Below are 21,303 nucleotides of genomic sequence, written 5' to 3'. Positions count from 1 at the left end.
CCCCACACCACCTGGGAGGCAGTGAGTGACGCAGTGCTGAGCTGCCTGCTGGGTTAAACCACACCACCTCCATCAGTACTGTGGATAAGATCCCCCTGAGCCACCTTCCCTGGGATGAGGGGTCACTGCAGAACGGGGCGGTGAACTGAGGCAGGCTGATAGGAGCTGTGCAGTCAGGGAGGCTGAACTGTCTTCCTCCAAAGAGATAACCCAAATTTACATAATTACTATGTGAAAGGCTGTTTAAATCTGACAATGTGCTCAACCTCTCTTCCTATTTTCACCCCTCTTCACATTTTCAAAAGGTTTACAAGTCCAATTTCCATGCTGTCAGGAGGCCTTTCATTCACATCAGCCGCCCTTTGGCTGACAACAGAGCCGATCCACAGCGCAGCACTGCGGCTTATGGGAGAACCACAGCTTATGGGATGCGGACACGGCGCTCCGTTCAGACAGAACGAGTCCCATACTTTCACAGAGCAAAAGCTGCAGAATAATCGGCCTGGGGCAGACGAGGACAGATTGATGTAATTTTAAGTGAAAGGCCAAAATACAAATACAGGCTCTTAAAACACAGGCCTGCAGGGATCAGTGGGGCCACAAGGTCACACTCAGCCCTGCTCCCTCCAAGGGGTGCTCAAGGAGCTGGCCCAGGGCGGGCAGTCTGAAAGTGACATGGTGCTTCTGTCTGTGTTTTGGGGGAAAAAAGTGAAAAGCTCAATAGTATTAGCTCTGCTACGAGGAAAGGTTGAGGGAACTGGGCTTGTTCAGCTTGCAGAAGAGAAGGCTGCAGGGAGACTTCATGGTGGCCTTCCAGTACTTGAAGGGAGCGTATGAACAGGAGGGGGAACGGCTGTTTGTGAGGGTGGATGGTGATGGGACAAGGGGAATGGCTTTAAACTGAGACAGGGGAGGTTGAGGATGGATATGAGGAGGAAGTTTTTGAACCAGAGGGTGGTGAGGCACTGGCACAGGTTGCCCAAGGAAGCTGTGGATGCCCCATCCCTGCAGGCATTCAAGGCCAGGCTGGATGTGGCTCTGGGCAGCCTGGGCTGCTGGTTGGCGACCTGCACACAGCAGGGGTTGGAACTGGATGAGCACTGTGCTCCTTTGCAACCCTGGCCATTCTATGATGCTGTGATTATTGACAGGGGAGAGACAAAACCGGATCATTTATTTCTCTTTACATGTTTCAGAAAGCTTTAGCTTTTTGTTCCACCCACAAGCAAGAACTTTCATTTCTGAAGATGCTTTTTGGCTGCGACAGTTACACAAAAGTCCTCACTGAAGAAACCTTCCACTCAGCCAGCCAACTTCATCCCTCAGCATCTCTGGATGCCCCACACTCTTCATAAAGGCCTGTAAGGAGAACAATTATGTTCCTCTTCTCTTAGAGCCCTGAACCTCAAGGCTCCACTCCAGCTCTGGCTTCACCCTGCGCTGCCCACTCGCACACGGGCGGCGATGGCCGGAAAAAAGACCCCGGCGGATGCCCCGGTAGACAACATGGCGGCGCCACGGTAGGCATGGCGCCCACGCGGTCACGTGAGGAGAGAGGTGTTGTCACGTGCTGCCGCCGGAGTCACGTGCGCAGCCGCCGGTCGTCTCCACGCGGGCGGTCAGGTCCGTGTGCGGAGCGAAGCGGGGCGCTGCTATGGGAACTCGCTCGCCTCTGCTGCTCCTCTTCCTTCTCTCGCTTCTGCCACCGCGCCGCGGCGCGCCCGGTACGTGCTCGAGCTGGGACCCCTCGTTTCCCCCCAACCCTGGGCACCGAGCCGCCCCTTCCAGGCTGGAGACTGCAGTCGGACCGGGTGGCGCCGGGCTGCTCCGCGCTGCGCCGGGCCGTGGGGCGGCAGCGGGCGCTGCCGGTGTCTCGGCGCTGATGGTTCGTTCCCTCCTGCAGCCGCCCGGCTGGCGGGGCCCGGCCTGGAGGAGCGGCTCTTCCCGCAGGTGCGGGACCATTTCCGCTTCGAGGCCGGCGGCAACGAGACCTTCCCGCAGCGGTACCTGCTGTCAGGTGGGTGCCGAGCCGGGGCGGGCTGTTGGGTGGGCGCCGAGCGGCGGGGTTGGGCGGGGCCGCGCGTTTCCCACTGCAAACCTCGGCCCCCTTCCCTTGCGCTCCCGGAGAGGCGCCTCCCCGCTCCGTGCTTCCCATCACTGACAGCCCTACAGCTGCAACGCTGCCCTCAGCTTCCCGCCCGAGCAGCGATCTTCTGGGACAGACGGAGAGAGGAGGCTTTTCCGACCGAAACGTCGTTGCTTTCATAATAACGTCATTAACCGGTGGCAGGTGTGCTTGAATCCCGTGTGCCTGGGGGAGATATGGAGCGGGAGAGCGGAGTTGTGAGCAGCACCGGTGCAGAGCTCAGGCAGTATGCCTGGCACACCTGCTGTACCTCACCTCACTGCCTGCCAACTCCTGTCACACAGCACAGTCTTCACTGACACCTGGTTATGTGAGTGGCACTCCAGGATCGGTTCAGCACAGAGATATCAAAGCACCAGGAGGGATTTTGATAGCGTGCCCAGGGCTGGAACTTCACAAATGGCCCTTTGGTAATGGAATCATCTGCTTCAGAGCATTCATTTTTTAAAGTCTTATGTTTTACCTACATATCCTGCTGGGGCAGATTCTGTAAATGCAGAGCTGAATAGCAGCTGTGAGAAAAAGCACACTGAACAGTTTCTTCTTCTGCTTCTTGTGCAACACAAGGCTTTTCGTGTTTCACAACCAGGCATCTGACTGGCTTGAGGTTAGCTGGCAGTTACCCCAGATTTCAACCTAAAAATAGGGATCTCTTTAAGCAACCTGTAACAGAATCACAGAATCCTTACAGTTGGAAGGGACCTTTAAAGGTCACACACTCCAGCTCCCCTGCAATGCACAGGGATGTGCACAGCTACATCAAGGTGCCCAGGGCCTGATCCAGCCTGGTCTTGAAAGTCTCCAGGGATGGAGCTTCCACCACATCTCTGGGCAGTCTTTTTGCCTCATGTTGTTGCTTACTACAAGTCAGGCTGGATAGTGGAAGAATCTCTTCTCCATAGGTGTGGTTGGGCACTGGCAAAGGCTGCCTGGGGAGCAGTGGGGTCGCTGTCCTTGGGGGCGTTCAGGCAGAAGGTGTGAGCTGACCCTGAGGGACGTGGTTAGTGGGCAGCACTGGTGGTAGGCAGACCGTTGAACTAAGTCATCTTAGAGGGCTTTTCCAACCTCAGTGGTTCCACGATTCTGTTGTCTGATACAGGAATCACGGAGCACATTGCAAGAAATACCAGAATAAGGACAGCACTTCAGTTTCCTGCCTTTCTAAAACCTGGCACTTTGTTAACAAAGAGTAGCAATTTCACTACCAAAGCATTTCAAACCCGTTTCTAAGCCGACACTCATTCTGGCAAATCTGCATTGAGAATGCCAAGAATTAAGCTCAGGAAATTCTTTGCTGCAGTTGTGTTTGTAGGACAACCTGTTGGAGGTTCCCCTTGGGTGATGAAATCTGCATTTAAATGACAGTCTGAGATCTGTTGTTGAAGAAGGCTGTTTATTAACCCCTTTAGTTCGTGTGCAATTCAAGGCTAAGCTAAAAATGTTTCCTGAAGCCAGCAGGCACCAAGGCAGTGGTGTGTTACACAAGCAAGCATCGCCTTGTCAGCCAGCTTATCCTGCTGGTCTCAGTTTGTGTTCAGTTACAGGCAGGTCAGAAGTTAAAGTAAGCATTGCTTACAGCTCTTCTCTGTGTTACACATCACAGTAAGAGCAATGTAAAGAGGCAGGCAGTTCTCCAACATTCATTTTGTAGGAAAAATGATCTGTGCCTGATCATTTGGGCTGAAAAAAGGTACGTCACATGGAAATGGAGGCAAAATTTTGGCTCATCTGGAGGCAGCCATTTCCAAATGTGTTGCAATACTGACACTTTTAAGGGTTTTTAGGCAGAAGTGGAAAATCAAAGCCACGTAGTGGTCTGATGGGAGCTCTCACCCCTGGGCAGGGGAGGGGTTTCTGTAGCATGGTCTCTCTGACACCTGCTTTCCGAGCACAGCCCTTGGGGATCAGCCTGTTCACAGTGTTTCCTTGTAAGCTTCTGTGCAGACACACCAAAATGAGTCCTTTTGTGCTCTGACACATTTCTCATGTCTTCTCTCAATTGTCTCATTCAGCAAAGTTCTGGAAGAAAGGATTTGGACCAATCTTCTTCTATACTGGCAATGAAGGCGACATCTGGACTTTTGCTGAAAACTCGGACTTCATATTTGAATTAGCAGAGCAGCAGCAAGCTCTTGTGATTTTTGCTGAGCATGTGAGTATGGCAGTCGTTGTGCATGCTGAAGAATTGTGCTAACGTTACCAACTTCAGCTTTCTCAGTGTCCAGAAGAATAGCAGCTTCTCTTGCCATGAAGCTGGGGCATAGTTGCCATGGGTTTTCTCATCATGGCAGCAGCTCTGGTTTTTTGTCCATCCTCTCTAGAGTCTAGAGAATACATCCTCGAGGTCTCTGTTTATCTCATATAAGACAGCTTCAGAGACAAGGCACTTGCTCAGTTACAAATGAATTAGTGGGTGCTGTGTGCTGTGTGCTGTTTCCACTTCCTGTCTGTGCACACTTCTCCCAGCTGTGAGGGCAGGGAGACACCAGCATTTCTGCAGAATCTCTCTTTTCTTTCAGAGGTACTATGGGAAATCTCTTCCATTTGGACTTGAGTCAATGCAGATAAAGAACACTCATCTGCTCACTGTGGAACAAGCCCTCGCTGACTACGCAGTGCTAATTACTGAGCTTAAGCAGCAGTATGGAGCTGCAGGCTGCCCTGTCATTGCTTTCGGAGGCAGGTAAATGTTGTGTATAGCTGTACCCCTCTCTGCATCCTTTCCCAGCCACAGTTGTGTTATTCTTATAGGTCTGCTTGCCTTTAAAGCTTGCTGGAGGGCCAGAGCTCTAAGCTGTTCTGTAGAGAGCAGATGTGCTTGTGGCTGAGCTCCTTGGGGGCTTATCCCCAGGGCACAGTCAGCTGTCCCATAAAGAATTAGTCTTGACTTAGCCTTTGAGAATCTTTGCTTTGGATACTGAAAGTTTCTAGGCATCTTCAGTGTCAGCCAGAACCCCAGAATGTGGGAAATTGTACCTGCAGGATCAGAACATTCTACTTAAAAAATACAGAAAAATAATAATCAGTAAAATATTCTTTTGAGAGACCATCTGGCTATTTATTGAAAGAAGCCTCTTTAGCAGCATGCAGACTTTTTCATTGTAGGCTCCTTTCTAATCCTGCTCTGCACTGTGCTGCCTGGTTGCTTCTGCTTCCTAGCAGATGTCCTTCCCCAGAGTGCCTGCTGTTTCAAGTCAGAGCTGCGTTGGTGTCGCGCACATCTCTTCCCATGTTCATATAGAGAGATGCTTCCCCTTAAAAGGTTTTCAAGGGAGGGGCTTCTCAGGCGTTGCAGCAAGTTAAAAAGCATTCAGTCACGGTTATGCTTCAGCAGACCATGGTGGTATCTGTGGTGGTATCTGTACCACGACCACCAGGACAGAGCTGGCGTGAAACACATCAGGAACAGTCCTGGGCAGGGAGGGGTGTGAACAGTCAGTCCTGCAAGCTGTTACACGGCAGCTCTTGGTGTGTAAACTAGAGCTAAATATGCAGCAGCCCTGAACAGCACCAAACCTGTCTGCAGAATATAGGAAGTATAGCAGTATTGGAGCAGAACATTTCCATAGGGAAGAAAATCCCCCTTCAGTTGCTTGTAGCTTTGCTAGACTTTAATCAGTGGAACCGAAATTTCTTGTCAGGTTTGAGCTACAACCTGTTTCCAAGGGTCAGCTTAGAGAAGAATCCATTGCTTTACAATTGAGTGGGACTTGAATACCTCTGAACTGTAAGTGAAGAGCTCAGAGTCAGACCAGTTGTTAGCTGGGTGTGAGGGCTGTAACACCCCCAGGAGTGTCCTGAGTAACTCCTCAGCAGTTTGCATCTGAGTAACCTTTGTGCCCTTGGGATTATCAAGCAGTCCAATACATCTGCAGATCTGTGGCCTTGCGGCTGAAGCTCTCGAGGTGGCTCTGAGATTTCATGTGACCCTTGTTAACATCTCTCATTCTTTGCTGTGCTGCTGCTATGTGGGCTGCCCAGGATGGCCACCACCCACCCCTTAGCACTGCAGAGTTGCCTATTCTGTACTGATCAGGAATGCCCTCTGCTTGTTAGCCCTTGCTTAGACAATCTTTATAATCCTGTGTGGGAAATGTGTCTTCTTCCCCCATTAAGCAATGACACTTGAGCCCCAGCTGGCTCTGTGCGGCAGCTGTCAGGTCTCAGAATGCAGTGGTGTTGGATATTGAGGCAGCATTTAGCTTTGTCTGTAGAAGCAAATTGGGCTCCTGTATTCCTGCAAGAATTGACTTGAGGGTCTAGGGGGCAGATGGTGAGAACACAGTGTGCTGCTCATCAGCCATACCTGGTTCTTTTTTTGTTCTCCACATGAGGATGGGTTTCCCTAAACTTGAGCTTGTGACTACAGGCCTGAACACCATCTTTATAACATTAACTGTCTGTTAAAAGAAATAACGCTTTTCTCTCTCTCCTGTTCCAGCTATGGAGGAATGCTGAGTGCTTACATGAGGATGAAATACCCAAATGTTGTGGATGGGGCATTAGCTGCCAGTGCTCCTGTGGTGTCTGTGGCTGGGCTTGGAGATCCCACTCAGTTCTTCAGAGATGTAACAGCAGTAAGTGGAAGCTCTCTTCAGGAACGTTATCCTTCTTCCTGTAAGAAGTCAGGGTTTTTCTTTCAGTGCCTTTAACCAGGCAGGTACTTTCACATTGACCACGGATTGCTGGGCAGACCTGTGAGGAAGAGCAGTGGCTGGAGCTGTGATGGCTGCTGGTTGCTGTGTTTGTGGCAGCTCAGGGCCCCAAGGCACTGCTCTTATGAGCAGCATAAATTGGTTCCAGCACCTTTAGTGCCAATAACAGTTCCCTTTCCCATTTCTAGTCACTTAGCCAAATTACAAGCCTGAAAGTTTCCCTTTGTGCCTGGCTGAAACCTTCGGATCATACATTCTTCAAACCCTCTTCCAAAAATATATTTTGCATTGGTATGGATTATTTACAGCAGGTCCTTAGTTCCAGAATTACATTTTTCAATGAAGAGTTTGAAAATCTTCATTTCACTAAAAAAAATCTGCAAAGTGTCCTAGGTTCACTTAAAACCAAATCTTAAATGTCTTTCCACATTCTGAGGAGATCAGGATACCCAGGAAGGTGCTATTGCTGATAACTGACTTGCATTTAGTTCACATGGATAGAAATTTACTAGCTGGTATGATTAAAAGCTTGTGGGAGTGCCTCTTTTGCCTGTTTCTGACATGAATTTCTAGATGTGGGTGACACACGTGGCTTTGTGTGAACTGTTATGAAATGGGGTCCTTGTGACCTTGTTGCATACATTAAACCTTATTTTAATGCAGGCATTTACAGCACACACAGCACTACTGGTAAGTGTAAAGAAAGAAGAGTTGTTGAAATAAACAAACTCAAGCACTTGGAACTTTTAAGTATTTAAAGAGCAAAATACATCTTGCCTTAAAATTGCACATTTTAAAGCAAAATATACAGTACTGCTCCATTATGTAACGGGCTTAGCAGTGGGAATTCTTCCCTGGAGGAAGGTAATTACTTCTAAGAAGCCCTGTTCAGCTGACAGCTCTTGCTTCAGTTATGAATGTGCTGTGAGTCATTACACCCCTGAAGGTGGGGCTTTTTTCCTCCGCACGAAAAGGTCAAAAATGTTTCTCATTCATTTTAAGATATATTCTCTGCAATGGTAACTCAGCCCCTGGGCTGGGATCCTAAACAAGCTCTTCATGCTGTTCTCAAAGTAATTCCTTCCACCTTCCGCATGTTTAAATTGCAGCAATCTGTACATCTGAAGGCTGAACTGTGCTCTTCTCGGTGAAAGAAGCAAACGAGTGCCCCAGAGATGTTGATGCTAATTGAGGCACAGAGCTTTCATGAATCATTGCAGGAGCTCTCTTCTGCTCTCTGCTTATGAGTGAGTGCCTTGTCTGAAAAGAACTTTCTCTGTGACTTCTATTGAGTCTCTCCAGTACATTTCATGATACTGCAGCTCACTGGGGAGGGGGAGCGAGCAAGGGCCATACATGTTATTTTTTATGGCATTTATGAGACCAGGTTCTATGTGCCCACTGTCCTCCCTACAGCCAGAGCAAAGGCTGCTGTGTAAGGACACTGTGCAGCAGCGTGCTGCAGAAGGGATGCCCATGTAAACTGCAGAGTGATTTCTGCAAGACTTTCAGACAGAGAGGAATCAAAGAGAGGTGCCACAACTGTTTTCATTTGAGGTGGTGTCATTTTGAGAAAAGTTCCTGGGTTACCTTCCATTGCTCTGAGGCTGAGGGCACTGTGAAGGAGCCCTGCTAGTTCCTGTTGTTACTATAAAGCGTGCATTGCTGGCAGATGGCAAACTGCCTTACAAACTGCTAGAAGAGAAAGAGTTTGGGTTGCTGGAGCCTTCAGCACAGGAATGGCTTGTGGCAGCAGCCGCAGCCCTTCAGACATGCCTTGAAGTGCTGCGTCAAGGGGTTTAGCAATGTTTTTCCCAAGAAAAAATGACAGCTTCCTCGGCCGTCTGGCTGGTTGTGGTTCTCAGCCCCTTGTGGCTCCTGCTTGTAGACACAGGGCAGTGTGAGGACAGTTGTGTTTTACAGCAGCAGCTCTGGGGCTGAGCAGCCAGCAGCTGTTGGTGTGATCTGATGGCTTCATGTTCAGTCTGACGGCTCCCCTGGGCACGCAGGGTTCTGTCTGACAGCAGATATCCGGTGCAGCAGCTGCTGCTCGCTGTGAGCTGTGCAGGTGTAGCTCATGCTGGGATGAACTGACTGCCCTGAGCTGGAGGCAGGAGCGCTGCTGTCACTGCCTCTGGAGGTGCAGGCTACGCTCCATCCTCTCCAGGCTGGTAAGCTGCCACCTCCCAGTACTGCTGCATGTCCTCTGTGCAGCTGTAACACTGCGACTGTTCTGCCCTTCAGGATTTTCAGAAGTCCATCCCAGGCTGCGCCACTGCTGTCCGCAGAGCCTTCCAGCAGATCAGAGATCTGTTCCTGAGCGGAGGTAAGGATAAAGAGCCGCGCAGCAGGCAGGCCAGGGCTGGGAAATGAAGTTGGTTCCATTTCACTTCTGATAGGTCTTAAACTGGTTTGGCTGAATTGGTGCAGATGCCCGCCTGACCTTTCTGCTCGTGTAATTGATATTTTTATTTGATGAATGGTTTTGGTTAGTGTCATGATCAGTAAGTAACACTAAAAAGAAAGCATCTCTATGGACTCTCGTTAATGAAACTAGTTTTTCTGCAGTAAAAAATAAAAAATAAAACAATCCACAGCATCTGTATTTTTATTTTTTTGTATTTTCATCTTTCAGCCAGTGCTTGTCCTCAACAGCTGTGCTGTTATGACTTGTTCTGGTGAGTGTGACCACAGCATGGTCCATGTCACTGGACGTACCTGAAAGGCAGCGTACGCCTTGTAGCAGCCAGCAGTCTCTTTCATTTCCAGCACTGGACAGTTAGGATCAAGAACAGAGACTGCAATTTCATCCCTTTAGACCAGACAGGTATTATGGTTCAGTGCAGCTTTTCCTGGGAGTCCTGCGTGCCCTTGGAGCCCCTGTGATGAGTTCATGGTCTGTTTGCTGGGCAGCCTCGAGCTGCCCTTGGTCCCAAACCACTTGTAGATGTGCATGACAGGAAGTACATTACTCTGCAGTGGCTGAGGTACTTGAGATCTGTCTGGCACTGTGCTTTCTGTAGCATGATGGTTGTACTTAAGGTTGTGTCACTCAAGTGAGTATCCAAACATAGGTCCAGTCGGGCTCCAGTGGGACAGCTCACTGAATAGAATGAGGACAGACAGGAGCTGACAGTGTGGAACATGGAAGATGGAAGGAGCACCTTCTCCCAGCAGAAATGCAAAACTATCCAAGTACATCTGGAACTAATTTCTTAAAAGGTAGATTTCCTGACTCCAGCTGAACTTTCTGTATCACGTCAGGGTTTGAAGGCCCATCTCAGGAGCCCTTGGCGGCTCTGTGAGGATTATTGTTGCCTGGCATCTTTTTCCTGCTGAGATATCTGTGCTGTACTCTGTTCTACTGCCTGAGCCCAGCTCCACAGCGAGCAATGGTGGGAGCCAGCAGTGCCAAAGGGAGCAAGAAGGAGCTTGCCAAGCAGGGTGCTGGGCAGGAAAGCCTTGTAGTGAGCAGTTTGGACTGCATCCATCTGGGACGTTCTGGATAGGAGCTGCTGCTGCCACTGTGTTCCCCAGGGAGGTTACTGTGAGATGAGAGCTGTGGATCAGCACAGGGTCAGGAAGCCATAGCGGAAGACTGTGCCTGAACATCTGTGTTTGTAAACTTAGGTGTAACGTATCCTCCCTGCTGGAAACCTCACCTATGTGTCCCAATATCACATTACTCCAAGTGAAACAAGATGCTGAAGCCTGATTACAATTTACTCTGTTGAAGTTTGTGCCTTTCATTTTCCTTCCTTCTGCAGCTTATGATGAAATCAGCAGCAAAATGGCCACATGCAACAAGATTTCTAGCAAGGAGGATGTTTACCAGCTTTTTGGCTTTGCTAGAAATGCCTTCACCATGATTGCCATGATGGACTATCCTTACAAGACTGATTTCATGGGGCACCTCCCTGCTAATCCGGTGAAGGTGAGTAGCAGGACGCAGGTGGGAATTGCTGTGAGTGCAGGCTGGGTTGTGCACCTCAGGGACCAGGGCTGGGGGCTGCACGGTGTGGAGCAGCACCAGCAATGGTGATGTGAGGAAGCAGTGGTGAATGTCACAGCCCTTCCACTCCAACAGTAAATCTGCATATTTTAATTGTCTCTGAAGTAGCGACTGCTGTTTGTAATGCAGTGCTGGAAGGCTTGCTGAGCCATACCTGTGCTCTGTGTTTGCTTTGAACGCAGAGGCCTGTGCAGCTGCACTGGCTTCAGTTTTTTGAAGGCAGAAAACCTGCAGCTTTTCAAAAGACTGTTTTGTTGTAGCCCACGTTGACACATTTCTATAGGCACGTTTTTCTTGGCAGAGGCCTGAAAATAAGGCTCCCTTTTCTAGAATCCCCAGGGAAGATGGCGTACGTCAGAGTGCAGTGTAGAGAAATGCCTGCCTCTGTGAGGGCCAAGTGTGGGGAAAGGTGCCTGGGAGGCTTACAAACACCAGTTTGTTTTGAAAAAGGACCCTGATCACCAGTCACCATCGCAACTCTTGGCTTCTGCTTTGCTGTCAGTCTGGTGCTGCTGATGGGTCTTGATGTGCCTCTGGCCTTGTGCCGAAGAGATCAGCTGGGATGTAGGTTCAGATCTTACCTGGAGCAAAATGCGTGCATGGAATCACACAGGCTGTGTTGTGCAGGGGCACAGAAGATGCTGGCCTGGCCATGCAGTTCCTTTCTAGGGTCTGTTTAAAAGTGGTAGAATGGAAGTAACTGTTCTAAGTTTGCTTGAGAAGGGACTTAAAATACTCTGATTGGAGGAGGAAGGATCTGTTGGTTATCACTGGCCTCTGCACAGCTGCTTTCTCCCTGTGCCTATGTATTTTTTTTACTGGAGGGAGAGAGAAAATAAAAAAATAAATGTTGCTTTTGGCCACTGGAAAGCTGCTGAACCATCAGCTGTGCAAGCAATGCTTTTAACTTCCAGCTTAGCCCCTCTGCAGGGTAGACTGTTGTGTGTCCTGTCTGCAATTTGCTTGTACCATGTCTCATGCAGGTTGGCTGTGAACAAATCCTTGCCCACACAGACCCAATTCAAGGCCTAGCAGCTCTTGTTGGTGAGTTACTCTTATCAGATGGATTTTTTTATGTAAAATGTTGTTCTCCAGAAGCACCTGTATGTAGAGTTGTCTCATTGTGTGGATTGTGTATTGTGGGAGCTGGTACAGCTCCAGTTTTCCCCTGGGATGTTTTGTACTGTATGAGTTTTGGCCATGGCAGCCCCTTACACTGCTGACAGTCCACGAGATGACTTCCCAGGCACTCCGTTCTGATGGGTTTACCCAGGCTCTGGTTGGAGCAGTTACTGGTCGAGTCGCAATCACTGAAGGAGGTTCTCTGCTGGTTGAGGGCAAGGCTGTTGTCACAGGGCCCTGCAGTTGCAGTTCTAACTGAGTGGCAAGACAGTCTTAATTACCTACACGAGTATTTAATTTGTCAGTCAGCAGTGTTAGTAAGGAAAATATTAGAGGCTGATTCCAAAGTTCTTTCAGGAGTATAAATTCAAAATCACAGCTAAAACCGTTTGGGGAGCTAGACAGGTAGGTAAGATACTCAGGTCTTGGCAAATGCTGTCCCATCTGACTGAGCTTTCCACATCCTACTTCTCCTCTTAGCAGCTGACAAGCTGAGGCTTGGTTTCTCCCTTCCGCTGGTGAGGCAGCACTCTGAGCCTCTCCCCAGCTCACCACCTGCGTTCGCTTGGGGCAGCTTAATCATGCAGGAGGCGTGATCAACCAGAGCTCGAGGCAGGGAGCTGGCTTTCTTCCATACCTGCCCTTTGGTGTCGTACAGGAAAATGCTGTTGTCTTTTTGCATGTGCTGCAGCAATCCACCCCCCGTGAGGTAAAGCATCGACCCGTGGGCTGTGATGCTGAACTGGCAGCGGCTGAACGGAGACAGCGTGAGCGTTGTCCACTGATCGCTGACAGGGCAGTAACACTCCGTCTCACTGACGTGAATCCATTGCTTCACCTGCAAGGAACCAGACCAAAGAGACCATCTGACTGTGCTTCAAGTGGTGCCACTGTCGTGTCAGGCTTATTTGCTCTGTGGTGAGGGAAGCCCAGTGTCTCAACACGCACTGAATGCGGTGGAGCTCAAGGTGCTGCATTTTACAGTCCAAATTTTGCAATCAGAGCATCAAAATAAATGGAATAAAATACCAAAGTTCCATTGAAGAATGCCCCAACAGAGCTTTGTTATTCTTGGAGAATGAATAGAATGAGCCATGGGGACCTACTGGGAGTGATTTAACTGAAGTCCTGCCTGCACTGCATAGACGTAACACATTACTGAGGACTCATCTGAAGACAGCTACAGTGAATTGAGTTGTGGGAGGCGACTGAGCTTGTGTGGTTGGAAGAATCGGATGTCAGATGTCATGAGCCGTTTGACTTTATGGATCTCTGTCAATTCTCAGTGAAGAAGTGCTTTAAGATACCTTTGTGCCTTTGAAACAAGCAGCATTAATGTTGGGCTGAGCCACAAGCCTTCATGTTTTCCAACAGGCATTGCTGAATGGCCTGTCAGAATTCACTTGTCCTGACTGCAGGGAAGGAGCATCTCCCTGATGGAGTGTGGGTCACCTCCCCAGCAGGCTGCACTGCTTTCATGGATGGGCAATCAGTCTGAAGGGGCTTCACTGGCATCCCAGGATTTAAACCCATCCCTCCTAAAATCTACTTGTGGTGTCCAGTGGTGGACTGGTGTCTTCACTGCAGTCCATTTCTCTCCTATTTGCCAACCCAGCACAACCAGAGCAGGCCAGGTAGCGTTTCTGGGACAGGTGCACAGCCAGTTACGTGGCATTCTCCTGCAGCAGCAGGCTGCATCTGCACCCTGTGCTTTGCTTTGTGCTCTTGCACATGGGGTGTGACAGCAGGGCAGCTCTTAATGTGCACAGCTGTAATGGCAAGCATGTTTTCTTAATATAGTGTGACTGATGTGCTGCTGTGCCAGTCCACCATCGTTACTGTCCATCCCTCTGGTGTAGTGCACCAGGGCCCAGCCGTACACAGACTCCATTTTGGATCAGTTCTGGTATTACAAGAGCAAAGGGACTTACTCCTTTCAGCGTCCTTCCTCCGATGCAAAAGATGCCATCTTTGGTGGCAGCCATCCCGTGATCACAGCGGGGGAAGGTCATGGCACAGTTGTGCCTCCAGCGCCGGAGGCGAGGGAAGAAGCTGAAGGTGTCTGCTAAGGTTCTGCCTGCTGAGAAACCGCCTGGGGGAAAAGCACAGGGCTGGAACTCTGTCTGTCAGTCTCAGGCATCCACCAAACCCTCTGCAATACCAGCAGGGCTGATGTCATGTGATATTAAAAAAAACAAAAAACAACAAAACCCTGAGCTTCCTGGATGTTTTAAAGGAAGGAACCGGTTCCAGTTCTGTCTGAAGACTGTTTTCCACAAAAAACTTTTCTGTTGGGGTATTCAGGGTGTAACCAGGAACCATGAGCCCCTCTCTTTAGGGGCTGCCACAGGATGCTTTTTTTTTTTTTTTTTTTGAAAGGAAACCACCTGAAATTCTCTGAGCTGTGGACCTTTGTCAGAAGGTCAGAGCCACTCTGCCATTGCTGTTGTCGTCTTTGTCTCTGCTAGGTCCTCCCTTTGTATTTTGGGGTTGTGTTACAAAAAGCTCCTTGCAGAACAAAGGTGCTGCTGCTGGAAGGGTAAATAGCTTTAATTTTCTGCTTGTTGAATTCCAACCTGCAAAGAGTCCTTGCAACCAGCAGAGATGACGCTCCAGTTTGGGCACATGCCCATCTCCCTGAGCTCTGTGCGTTCTCTGCGTGAGTTGTGGTTGAAGCCCAGTGTGCAGCTGAGCCCCATACAGATGCATGCTCACTCCCTACCAGTGGGAGGGGGAAGAGAAGCGTGTGGGGATAAAGATAAAACTCATGGATTGAGATGAAGACGGCTTGCTGCGTAAAGCAGAGGCTGTGCATGCAGACACGGCAAAAGGAAGAATTTGTTTGCTGCTTCCCATCAGCAGGGAGATGTTCCAGGAAAGCAGGGGATGTCATGTTTTCCTGAAAGGAAATGCCGTCGCTCCCTGTGACTGCCCTTCCTTCTTCTTTCCCCCCAGTCCCATTGCTGAGCACAGTGCTGTATGGTTTGGGATGCCCCTTTGGCCGCCCTGGATCTGCGGTCCTGTCCCCCCTGAGCTCCTCGTGCAGCCCCAGCCCCTCACCGGCAGGGGGATGCATCCCTGGCTCTGAGGGAGCCCTGCTCAGCAGCTCAGTGGGTTAGTGTCACATCTCCCATGTCCATTAACAGCTGAGTTTAATCCCATCTGCAGCACTATGGCTGCCTGCCCCTGCTCTGCCTTCCTGCCAGTGAGGCTTTGGGATTTTGGCAGGACTGCAAGGTCAGAGCTAAGCAGGAGTGTGAATTGCAAGCAGGAGGTGTTGCATTTAATGCTGTGGGAAGAAAACAGGTCAGGCCATTCAGGTTGGGAGGGGGTTTGTGTTTAATGGAGCTGGAAAAGGATGTGAGCTGTGCGTGTTACCGGGCTGGGTGCAGGCTTGGGCTCTGGCAATAAGCTGGTTTGGGATAGATTTCTCACCTGAAATGTAGAGGATTCCCTTGTGGGTTGCGCCTGCGTGGTCAGCAATAGGGATGGGGAGGGGAGCTGCAAACTCCCACTTGTTGGCAGCTGGCTGGTATGACTCCACGGTGTGGGTGAGGGTCCCCAGCAGCGTCCCACCCCCCACCACAAAGATGTGGTCAGACAGCACGTCTGCGTGGAAGCGCGTTCGCCGCTGCAGCATGCTGGCGAGCCGGAGCCAGGAAGCATCGCATGGGTTGAAGCGGAACACCTGGAATCACAGCACGTGGGAGACTGTGAGCTGAAGGCAGGCACCCGGCTTCAGGAACTGATGCAAGTTTTCTCGAGGCTGAAGGAGAGCTGAACAGCAGTGCCTCTGTTGGAGCTGACGCCCTGCAGCCCCGTGTGCCCTGAGCAAGCTCACGTGAGGCTCTGCTGCTTGGAATGGGCTGCCTTCCTACCTGCAGCAAGCAGGAGCTGGAACGCCTTGGTTTGATGGAAAAATGTTAAGCTACGAATGCCAGCCAGCACACATCTACTGAAAGCTGTTTTTTACACCTCTGCTTCTGTTGGAATGTGCAGTGAGGAGGGCAGCTGAGTTTTTTACATCTTACCCAACCTTAAACAACCCCCTGAGCTCCATCCTGTTGTCTTGATTAGTAAGCCCAGCTCATAGAAGGAGAGTCCTGTCTGCAGAACCAGGTGCTGTTGAAGCTGGGCATGGGCTGTGGCCCTGCTGCATCCCTGAATGTGTGCCACTGCTGCTTAGCCACCTCCTGACTTTGCCTCAGGGAAGGAAATGCCACTTGCAGCTGCAGAGTGCAGGAGGCTTCATTTTGTGCCCCCAATGGCAGCACCTGCCACAGCAGCAATGGGTTGGGGGTAACATTTGTGTGGCTGCTTGATGGACTGCAGAAGTGGCTGAGCTCATGACGGCTCTATTTGGGTTAGGGGGACAGCTTACAGTGGGAGCAGATGAGATGGGGCAGGAATTGACCACTTACCAGAGTTTGGAACCTGCGTTCCCAAGGGCTGCTAATACTGCACAGGGCTCTAGAAGGCAGTGTGAGCAGCAGTGTGCCCTGCAGCCCAAAGGGCCAGCTGTGCCGTTGGGTGCACCTGGGTGAGCACTGCCACTGGGAGAGGGGGGGGGGGGGCTGCCCCACTGTGCTCTGGAGACAGTGATAGGGGCAGGGAAACAGCATGGAGCTGTCAGGGGAGGCTCAGGTGGGGCTGAGGAATTGCTGTGCCCCATAGGGCTGGATACTGCACAGCTCCCAGGGCAGCGGGCACGGCCATGAGCTGCCGGAGCTTAGAGAGCGCAGGGACACCGCTTTGAGCCATAGGGCTGGGGGTTGGGTGGTGCTGCGTGGGAACGGGTTGGGCTTGGTGATCCCTGAGAGTCTGTTCCAATGCAGGATGTTCTGTGGTTGTAGCATTTTAACATGGAAAGGTGGGAAACCTACAGTGAGCAGCAGCAGGATCCCCTTCCTCCCCTGCCCCTTTCCGAGGCTGAAGGTTTCCTCGCTTACCTCGTTTGATGGCTGCTTTCCTGTGGGATCGAATGTGCTCTGCCCCCCCAAGACAAAGAGGAGGTCATCGATGGCAACTATGCAGTGGTTGTACAGGGGCACGCAGAGGTCCCCGACTTTGCGCCAGGCGCCGCAGCTCTGCTCTGCAGCCCACATCTCCCTGCAGATGCTGTTGGTGCTGGTTCTGCCGCCAGCGATGAGCAGTGCAGGGGAAGCGGAGCGGAGGGCGGTGTGTGGGCTCTGCCGGGACGGCCGGGTGCAGAGCTGGAGGTGGGGGGTCAGGGCGTCCTGGAGGAGCCGGCAGCAGCCCCAGTCCAGCCTCATCAAAGGGATTTCCTGGATGTAGCGCTGCAGATCGCGGAAAGGAATGAGAGGGAATCTGATGCGCTTTAAAATGTCCCCCATGTATTGCAGCCGCCTGCGGTCGTGCTGCAGCCAGCTCACAGCAGCTCTGAGCAGCTCCAGCTCACTGCTCCCCTCTGTGGTGGTCCTGTCTAAGATTTCACAGAGGGTTCCTCTGTCAAGATCCTTCAGGCTCTGGGGATTGGCCAGGAGCTGTTTGAAATGCTGCCCTACGCAGCGCATGGCCTTCTCTCTCAGCTGTGCGGGGCCAAGTTTTTTGGCAATGCGTAGAATGTCCATGCAGTTCTCACCGCTCAAGCAGCTTTCCAGAAATCGGAAACACAGGCTGATCACCTCTCCAACCAGCAGGGCTTCTGCAGCCTTGAATGTCTCCTCCACGTTCTGTAAGGAGAGATCTAATTTGTTGGAGTAAATGAAGCTGAGGACGTTGCTCAGCCCCGCGGCACTGACAGCATCGAGACGAATGCTTCCATCCACATTCCCTGTCCTTGTCGCGTTCCCAACAAATAGAATCTTGCAGTAATTACTTGCTGATGCTAAAATGATCTTGTGTGCTGGAAAGCAAACCCCTTCTGCCTCCAGTGTTACATCGCACAGTGCTTTCTGGGCGCGAAGCCTGCTGATGCCTTGCAGAAGTTTCTCCAGGTAGGTGTCAGACCCGAGGCTCCCCATGCTGCTCTGCAAGCCAGCAGCATTGCTCTAAAAGCACGCATGCCAGGAGCAGCCCCAGGTCTGCAGGTTCATGCTCCAGGACAGCCGAGGCGGTGCTGCCTGCACGCAGACCTCCCTGCAGTGCTGGGTCCCGCACGGTGCTTGTGGGTCCTTTGGCTCTGGCAGCAGTAGGCAGCCACTGGTGTAACTGCATTCCTGCCCTGCTGTCCGGTAACGGCCCCTCTGCACAAAAGCAGCCTGTTCCTCCAGCGCTCCCCAGCAGTGCTTTGCTGGGCAGGTGCTCTTTCATCAGGCAAGCCTGCACATGCCGGCCTTCCCTTTTTAAACAACAGTGAAACAAAATCCTGTCTAGGATGCACTCCCCCACATCGGCCCTCGTGTTCAATTCAATGCATTCACACAACGGCAGTTTTTAGGGAGTGGGGTGGTCGCAGCAGTTGCACCCATCGCGGTTGGGTCTCAGGACGATTCCCACGCACGGTGCTGGAGAGTTGGGTTGGAGGTGGAGGGGCTGAAGAATGGGTCACAGTTTCTGGGGTGAGCAGAGCTCATTGCAGAGTGGGCTGTAATACACAGGCAGCAGTGAGGTGTAAAGCTGGTGCTTTGCTCTGCGCCTGCCGCAGCCCCGGCCACCCCCCAGCTGGTGCTGGTCTGCAGGAAGCCTGCGGATGCAGCGGCAGAGGGCACCACACTGAGGGGTCTGTCTGTGCTCTTCCCACTTGGCAGGGGTGTTCTACAACTCCTCCGGCTCGGCGCGGTGCTATGATGTGTACCAGCTGTTCCGGTCCTGCGCCGACCCCACGGGCTGCGGCACTGGTGCGGATGCTGAGGCCTGGGACTACCAGGTGAGGCACTGGGGATGCCAGCAGGGATGCTGCGCCGCCAACTCCTCCTCCATGCCAGCTCGTGTTCTGTTTCAGGTGTGTACCGAGATCAACTTAACTTTCAACAGCAACAACGTGACAGACATGTTCCCTGAGATGCCCTTCACAGAGGCCATGAGAGAGCAGTACTGTTGGAGCCGATGGCGAGTGAGGCCGCGAGCGCAGTGGCTGCAAATCAACTTCTGGGGAGGAGGTGCGTCTGCTGCGGAGGTGCCGCCTGCTCGGCCCTTCGTGCTGCTGTGCAGCTCTCCCTGTGTTCCACCTGGCTGAGCTCTATGGGGACAGACACAGCTTGAGATGGAAACAGGAAGTTCTCGTCTGTGTTTGCTGCAGTTGCTGGGTAGGATGAGGCTCTCACGTGTCACCTTTGAATTTCAGACCTGAAAAGTGCAAGCAATATCATCTTTTCAAATGGAGACTTGGACCCGTGGGCTGGAGGTGGGGTAAGTGCACGCACTGCTGCTGCCAAGCAGAGAGAGCTGCCTTTTGGGCAGGCACTGCCCACAGCCCGTTCAAAGCAGCCCTGCTGGTCAGTGTGAGCCCTTGTGAGTTTCTGCATGCAGCTGTTTTATGCCGCAGTCTGTGGGGACATTAATAACAGGCACTTGGAGCAGTGAGATGCCACAGCCAGGAATGTTGCTGTGGCAGTGGTAGCTTCAGGAGCGGTAGGCTCAGTGGGAGCCCCAGAACCTGGTTGGCCTGCCCCAACCCTGGGGGTGCTCAGGGCTGGGTCAGATGCGGCCCTGGGCAGCCTGCTGGACGGGAGGTGCCCCGACTGTGGCAGGGCTTAAAACTGAATGGGCTTTAAGGTCTCTTCCAACCCAAACCACTCTGTGATCCTATAATTCTGAGAACCTGTTGCAGTTCTGTTTTGAGACAGTCTCGGTCAGTTCAGTGCTCTGTGATTTCTCCCCTCTCCACATACATTGTGAGATCAGGCTGTTGCTGTAACCAGCAGACAAAGCAAGAAGCATTTCAGTTTAGATTCAACAAAACTTCTGAGCTCTGGTTAAAAAGGACCCAAAGCAGGATGCAGAGTTAGTTGAGCTCTTAATTATATTGCAGGCATCCCTTGCTGCAGGCTGCCTTAGCAGCGCCAGCAGCAAAAGGAGCAGGTTGCTTAGAGCAGGTCACCATGAGGAGCCAGCATTTTCAGGCTGCCTGTGCTGGGTTAGGTTGACAGTTCCCATCTTGGCCCACACATCCTGTGAGCACGGTACTGGCTGCACCATGGATCTCTTTACATGCTTTTCCCCAGTCCTTCCCAGCTCTTCATCCAGTTTTCAGAACTGAGGTCTGGTTTTGCCTGGTCACCTGGTGAGAGTTTCTCCCTGCTGCTCTCATTCCAGATAAATAGCAGCCTGAGTCCTTCGCTGACTGCTGTGACCATTCAGGGAGGTGCTCATCACTTGGATCTGCGGTGAGTATGTGTGCACTGACAGCTTCTGGCACTGATCTTTGGCAAATTCCTGCTGCCCTGGGCCAAGGACCAAGGAGATAATATTATCTAAGCAGAACAGGATACCATGATGCTACAGCATCGCTCAAGAAGAATCCTTTTTTAAACCTAATACAAACGCTCTTAGAGTCTCAAAGAATAATAGAATGCCCTGGATTGAAAAGAACCTCAAAGGTCGTCCAGCTCCAACCCCCTGCTGTGTGCAGGTCACCAACCAGCAGCCCAGGCTGCCCAGAGCCACATCCAGCCTGGCCTTGAATGCCTGCAGGGATGGGGCATCCACAGCCTCCTTGGGCAGCCTGTGCCAGTGCCTCACCACCCTCTGATGAAAAACTTCCTCCTCATATCCAACCTCAACCTCCCCTGTCTCACTTTAAAACCATTCCCCTTGTCCCATCACCATCCACCCTCACAAACAGCCGTTCCCCCTCCTGTTCATACGCCCCCTTCAAGTACTGGAAGGCCACCATGAGGTCTCCCTGCAGCCTCCTCTTCCCCAAGCTCAACAAGCCCAGTTCCCTCAACCTTTCCTCACAGCAGAGCTGCTCCAGCCCTCTGCTCATCTCAGTGCCTCCTCTGGCTCGGTTTGGTGTCATCTGCAAACTTGCTGAGGGCGCACTCAATTTTTCTGATGCTTCTGTTGTCCCCAGGGGACACAACCCAGCTGACCCCCCATCTGTCATAGAGGCACGCAAGTTAGAAGCAAGCATCATCAGCAGCTGGGTGAAATCTGCAAGGATGGAAAGAGCATGGGAGAAACGCTCTGGAGCGCCGGGCAGCAGCTGGCAGTGAGCGCAGCCATGGGAGCCATGCTCAGGAGCTGCTGGGCTGCGGGCAGAGCAGAGCTGTGCTTCTGGAGGTGCTGCCTCCTCTGCCCCAGTAATGGAAATTCAAGCAGGAGAAGAAAACCAAAAAGCCAAATTACTGACTGAAGTCAGAATCATGTTGCATGGGTTTCGTGCTCTTCTGCTCATAATGGGAAGGTGCTTGAAATGGTGGAAACAATAAAATTTTCCTGAAGGCCAAGGAGTCATTGCTGTC

At 51.6% G+C, this 21,303-nt stretch overlaps 2 protein-coding genes across 2 annotated transcripts; one reads left to right on the top strand and one right to left on the bottom strand.

Moving 5' to 3' along the window:
- Positions 1 to 1,500: 1,500 nt before the first annotated feature.
- DPP7 (dipeptidyl peptidase 7) lies at positions 1,501 to 21,291 on the top strand. Its single transcript, XM_048965599.1, is given in 14 exon segments — positions 1,501 to 1,644; positions 1,647 to 1,724; positions 1,904 to 2,017; positions 4,159 to 4,298; positions 4,666 to 4,829; positions 6,588 to 6,723; positions 9,046 to 9,127; positions 10,569 to 10,735; positions 11,797 to 11,857; positions 18,646 to 18,764; positions 18,840 to 18,996; positions 19,182 to 19,246; positions 20,153 to 20,223; positions 20,913 to 21,291. Coding segments are annotated over 14 exon segments (1,614 nt in total). The 5' UTR covers positions 1,501 to 1,526; the 3' UTR covers positions 21,055 to 21,291.
- LOC125702411 (kelch-like protein 9) lies at positions 11,867 to 18,639 on the bottom strand. Its single transcript, XM_048965606.1, has 4 exons — positions 16,885 to 18,639; positions 15,371 to 15,623; positions 13,867 to 14,027; positions 11,867 to 12,773 (listed from the first exon to the last, which is right to left on the bottom strand). Exons 1-4 carry the CDS (start codon positions 17,917 to 17,919, stop codon positions 12,354 to 12,356), a joined length of 1,869 nt encoding a protein of 622 aa, XP_048821563.1. The 5' UTR covers positions 17,920 to 18,639; the 3' UTR covers positions 11,867 to 12,353.
- Positions 21,292 to 21,303: the final 12 nt, after the last annotated feature.

Source organism: Lagopus muta, chromosome 19 (assembly GCF_023343835.1).
Source record: "Lagopus muta isolate bLagMut1 chromosome 19, bLagMut1 primary, whole genome shotgun sequence".
Taxonomy (NCBI): domain Eukaryota; kingdom Metazoa; phylum Chordata; class Aves; order Galliformes; family Phasianidae; genus Lagopus; species Lagopus muta.
This window is presented reverse-complemented; position numbering and strand designations above follow the sequence as displayed.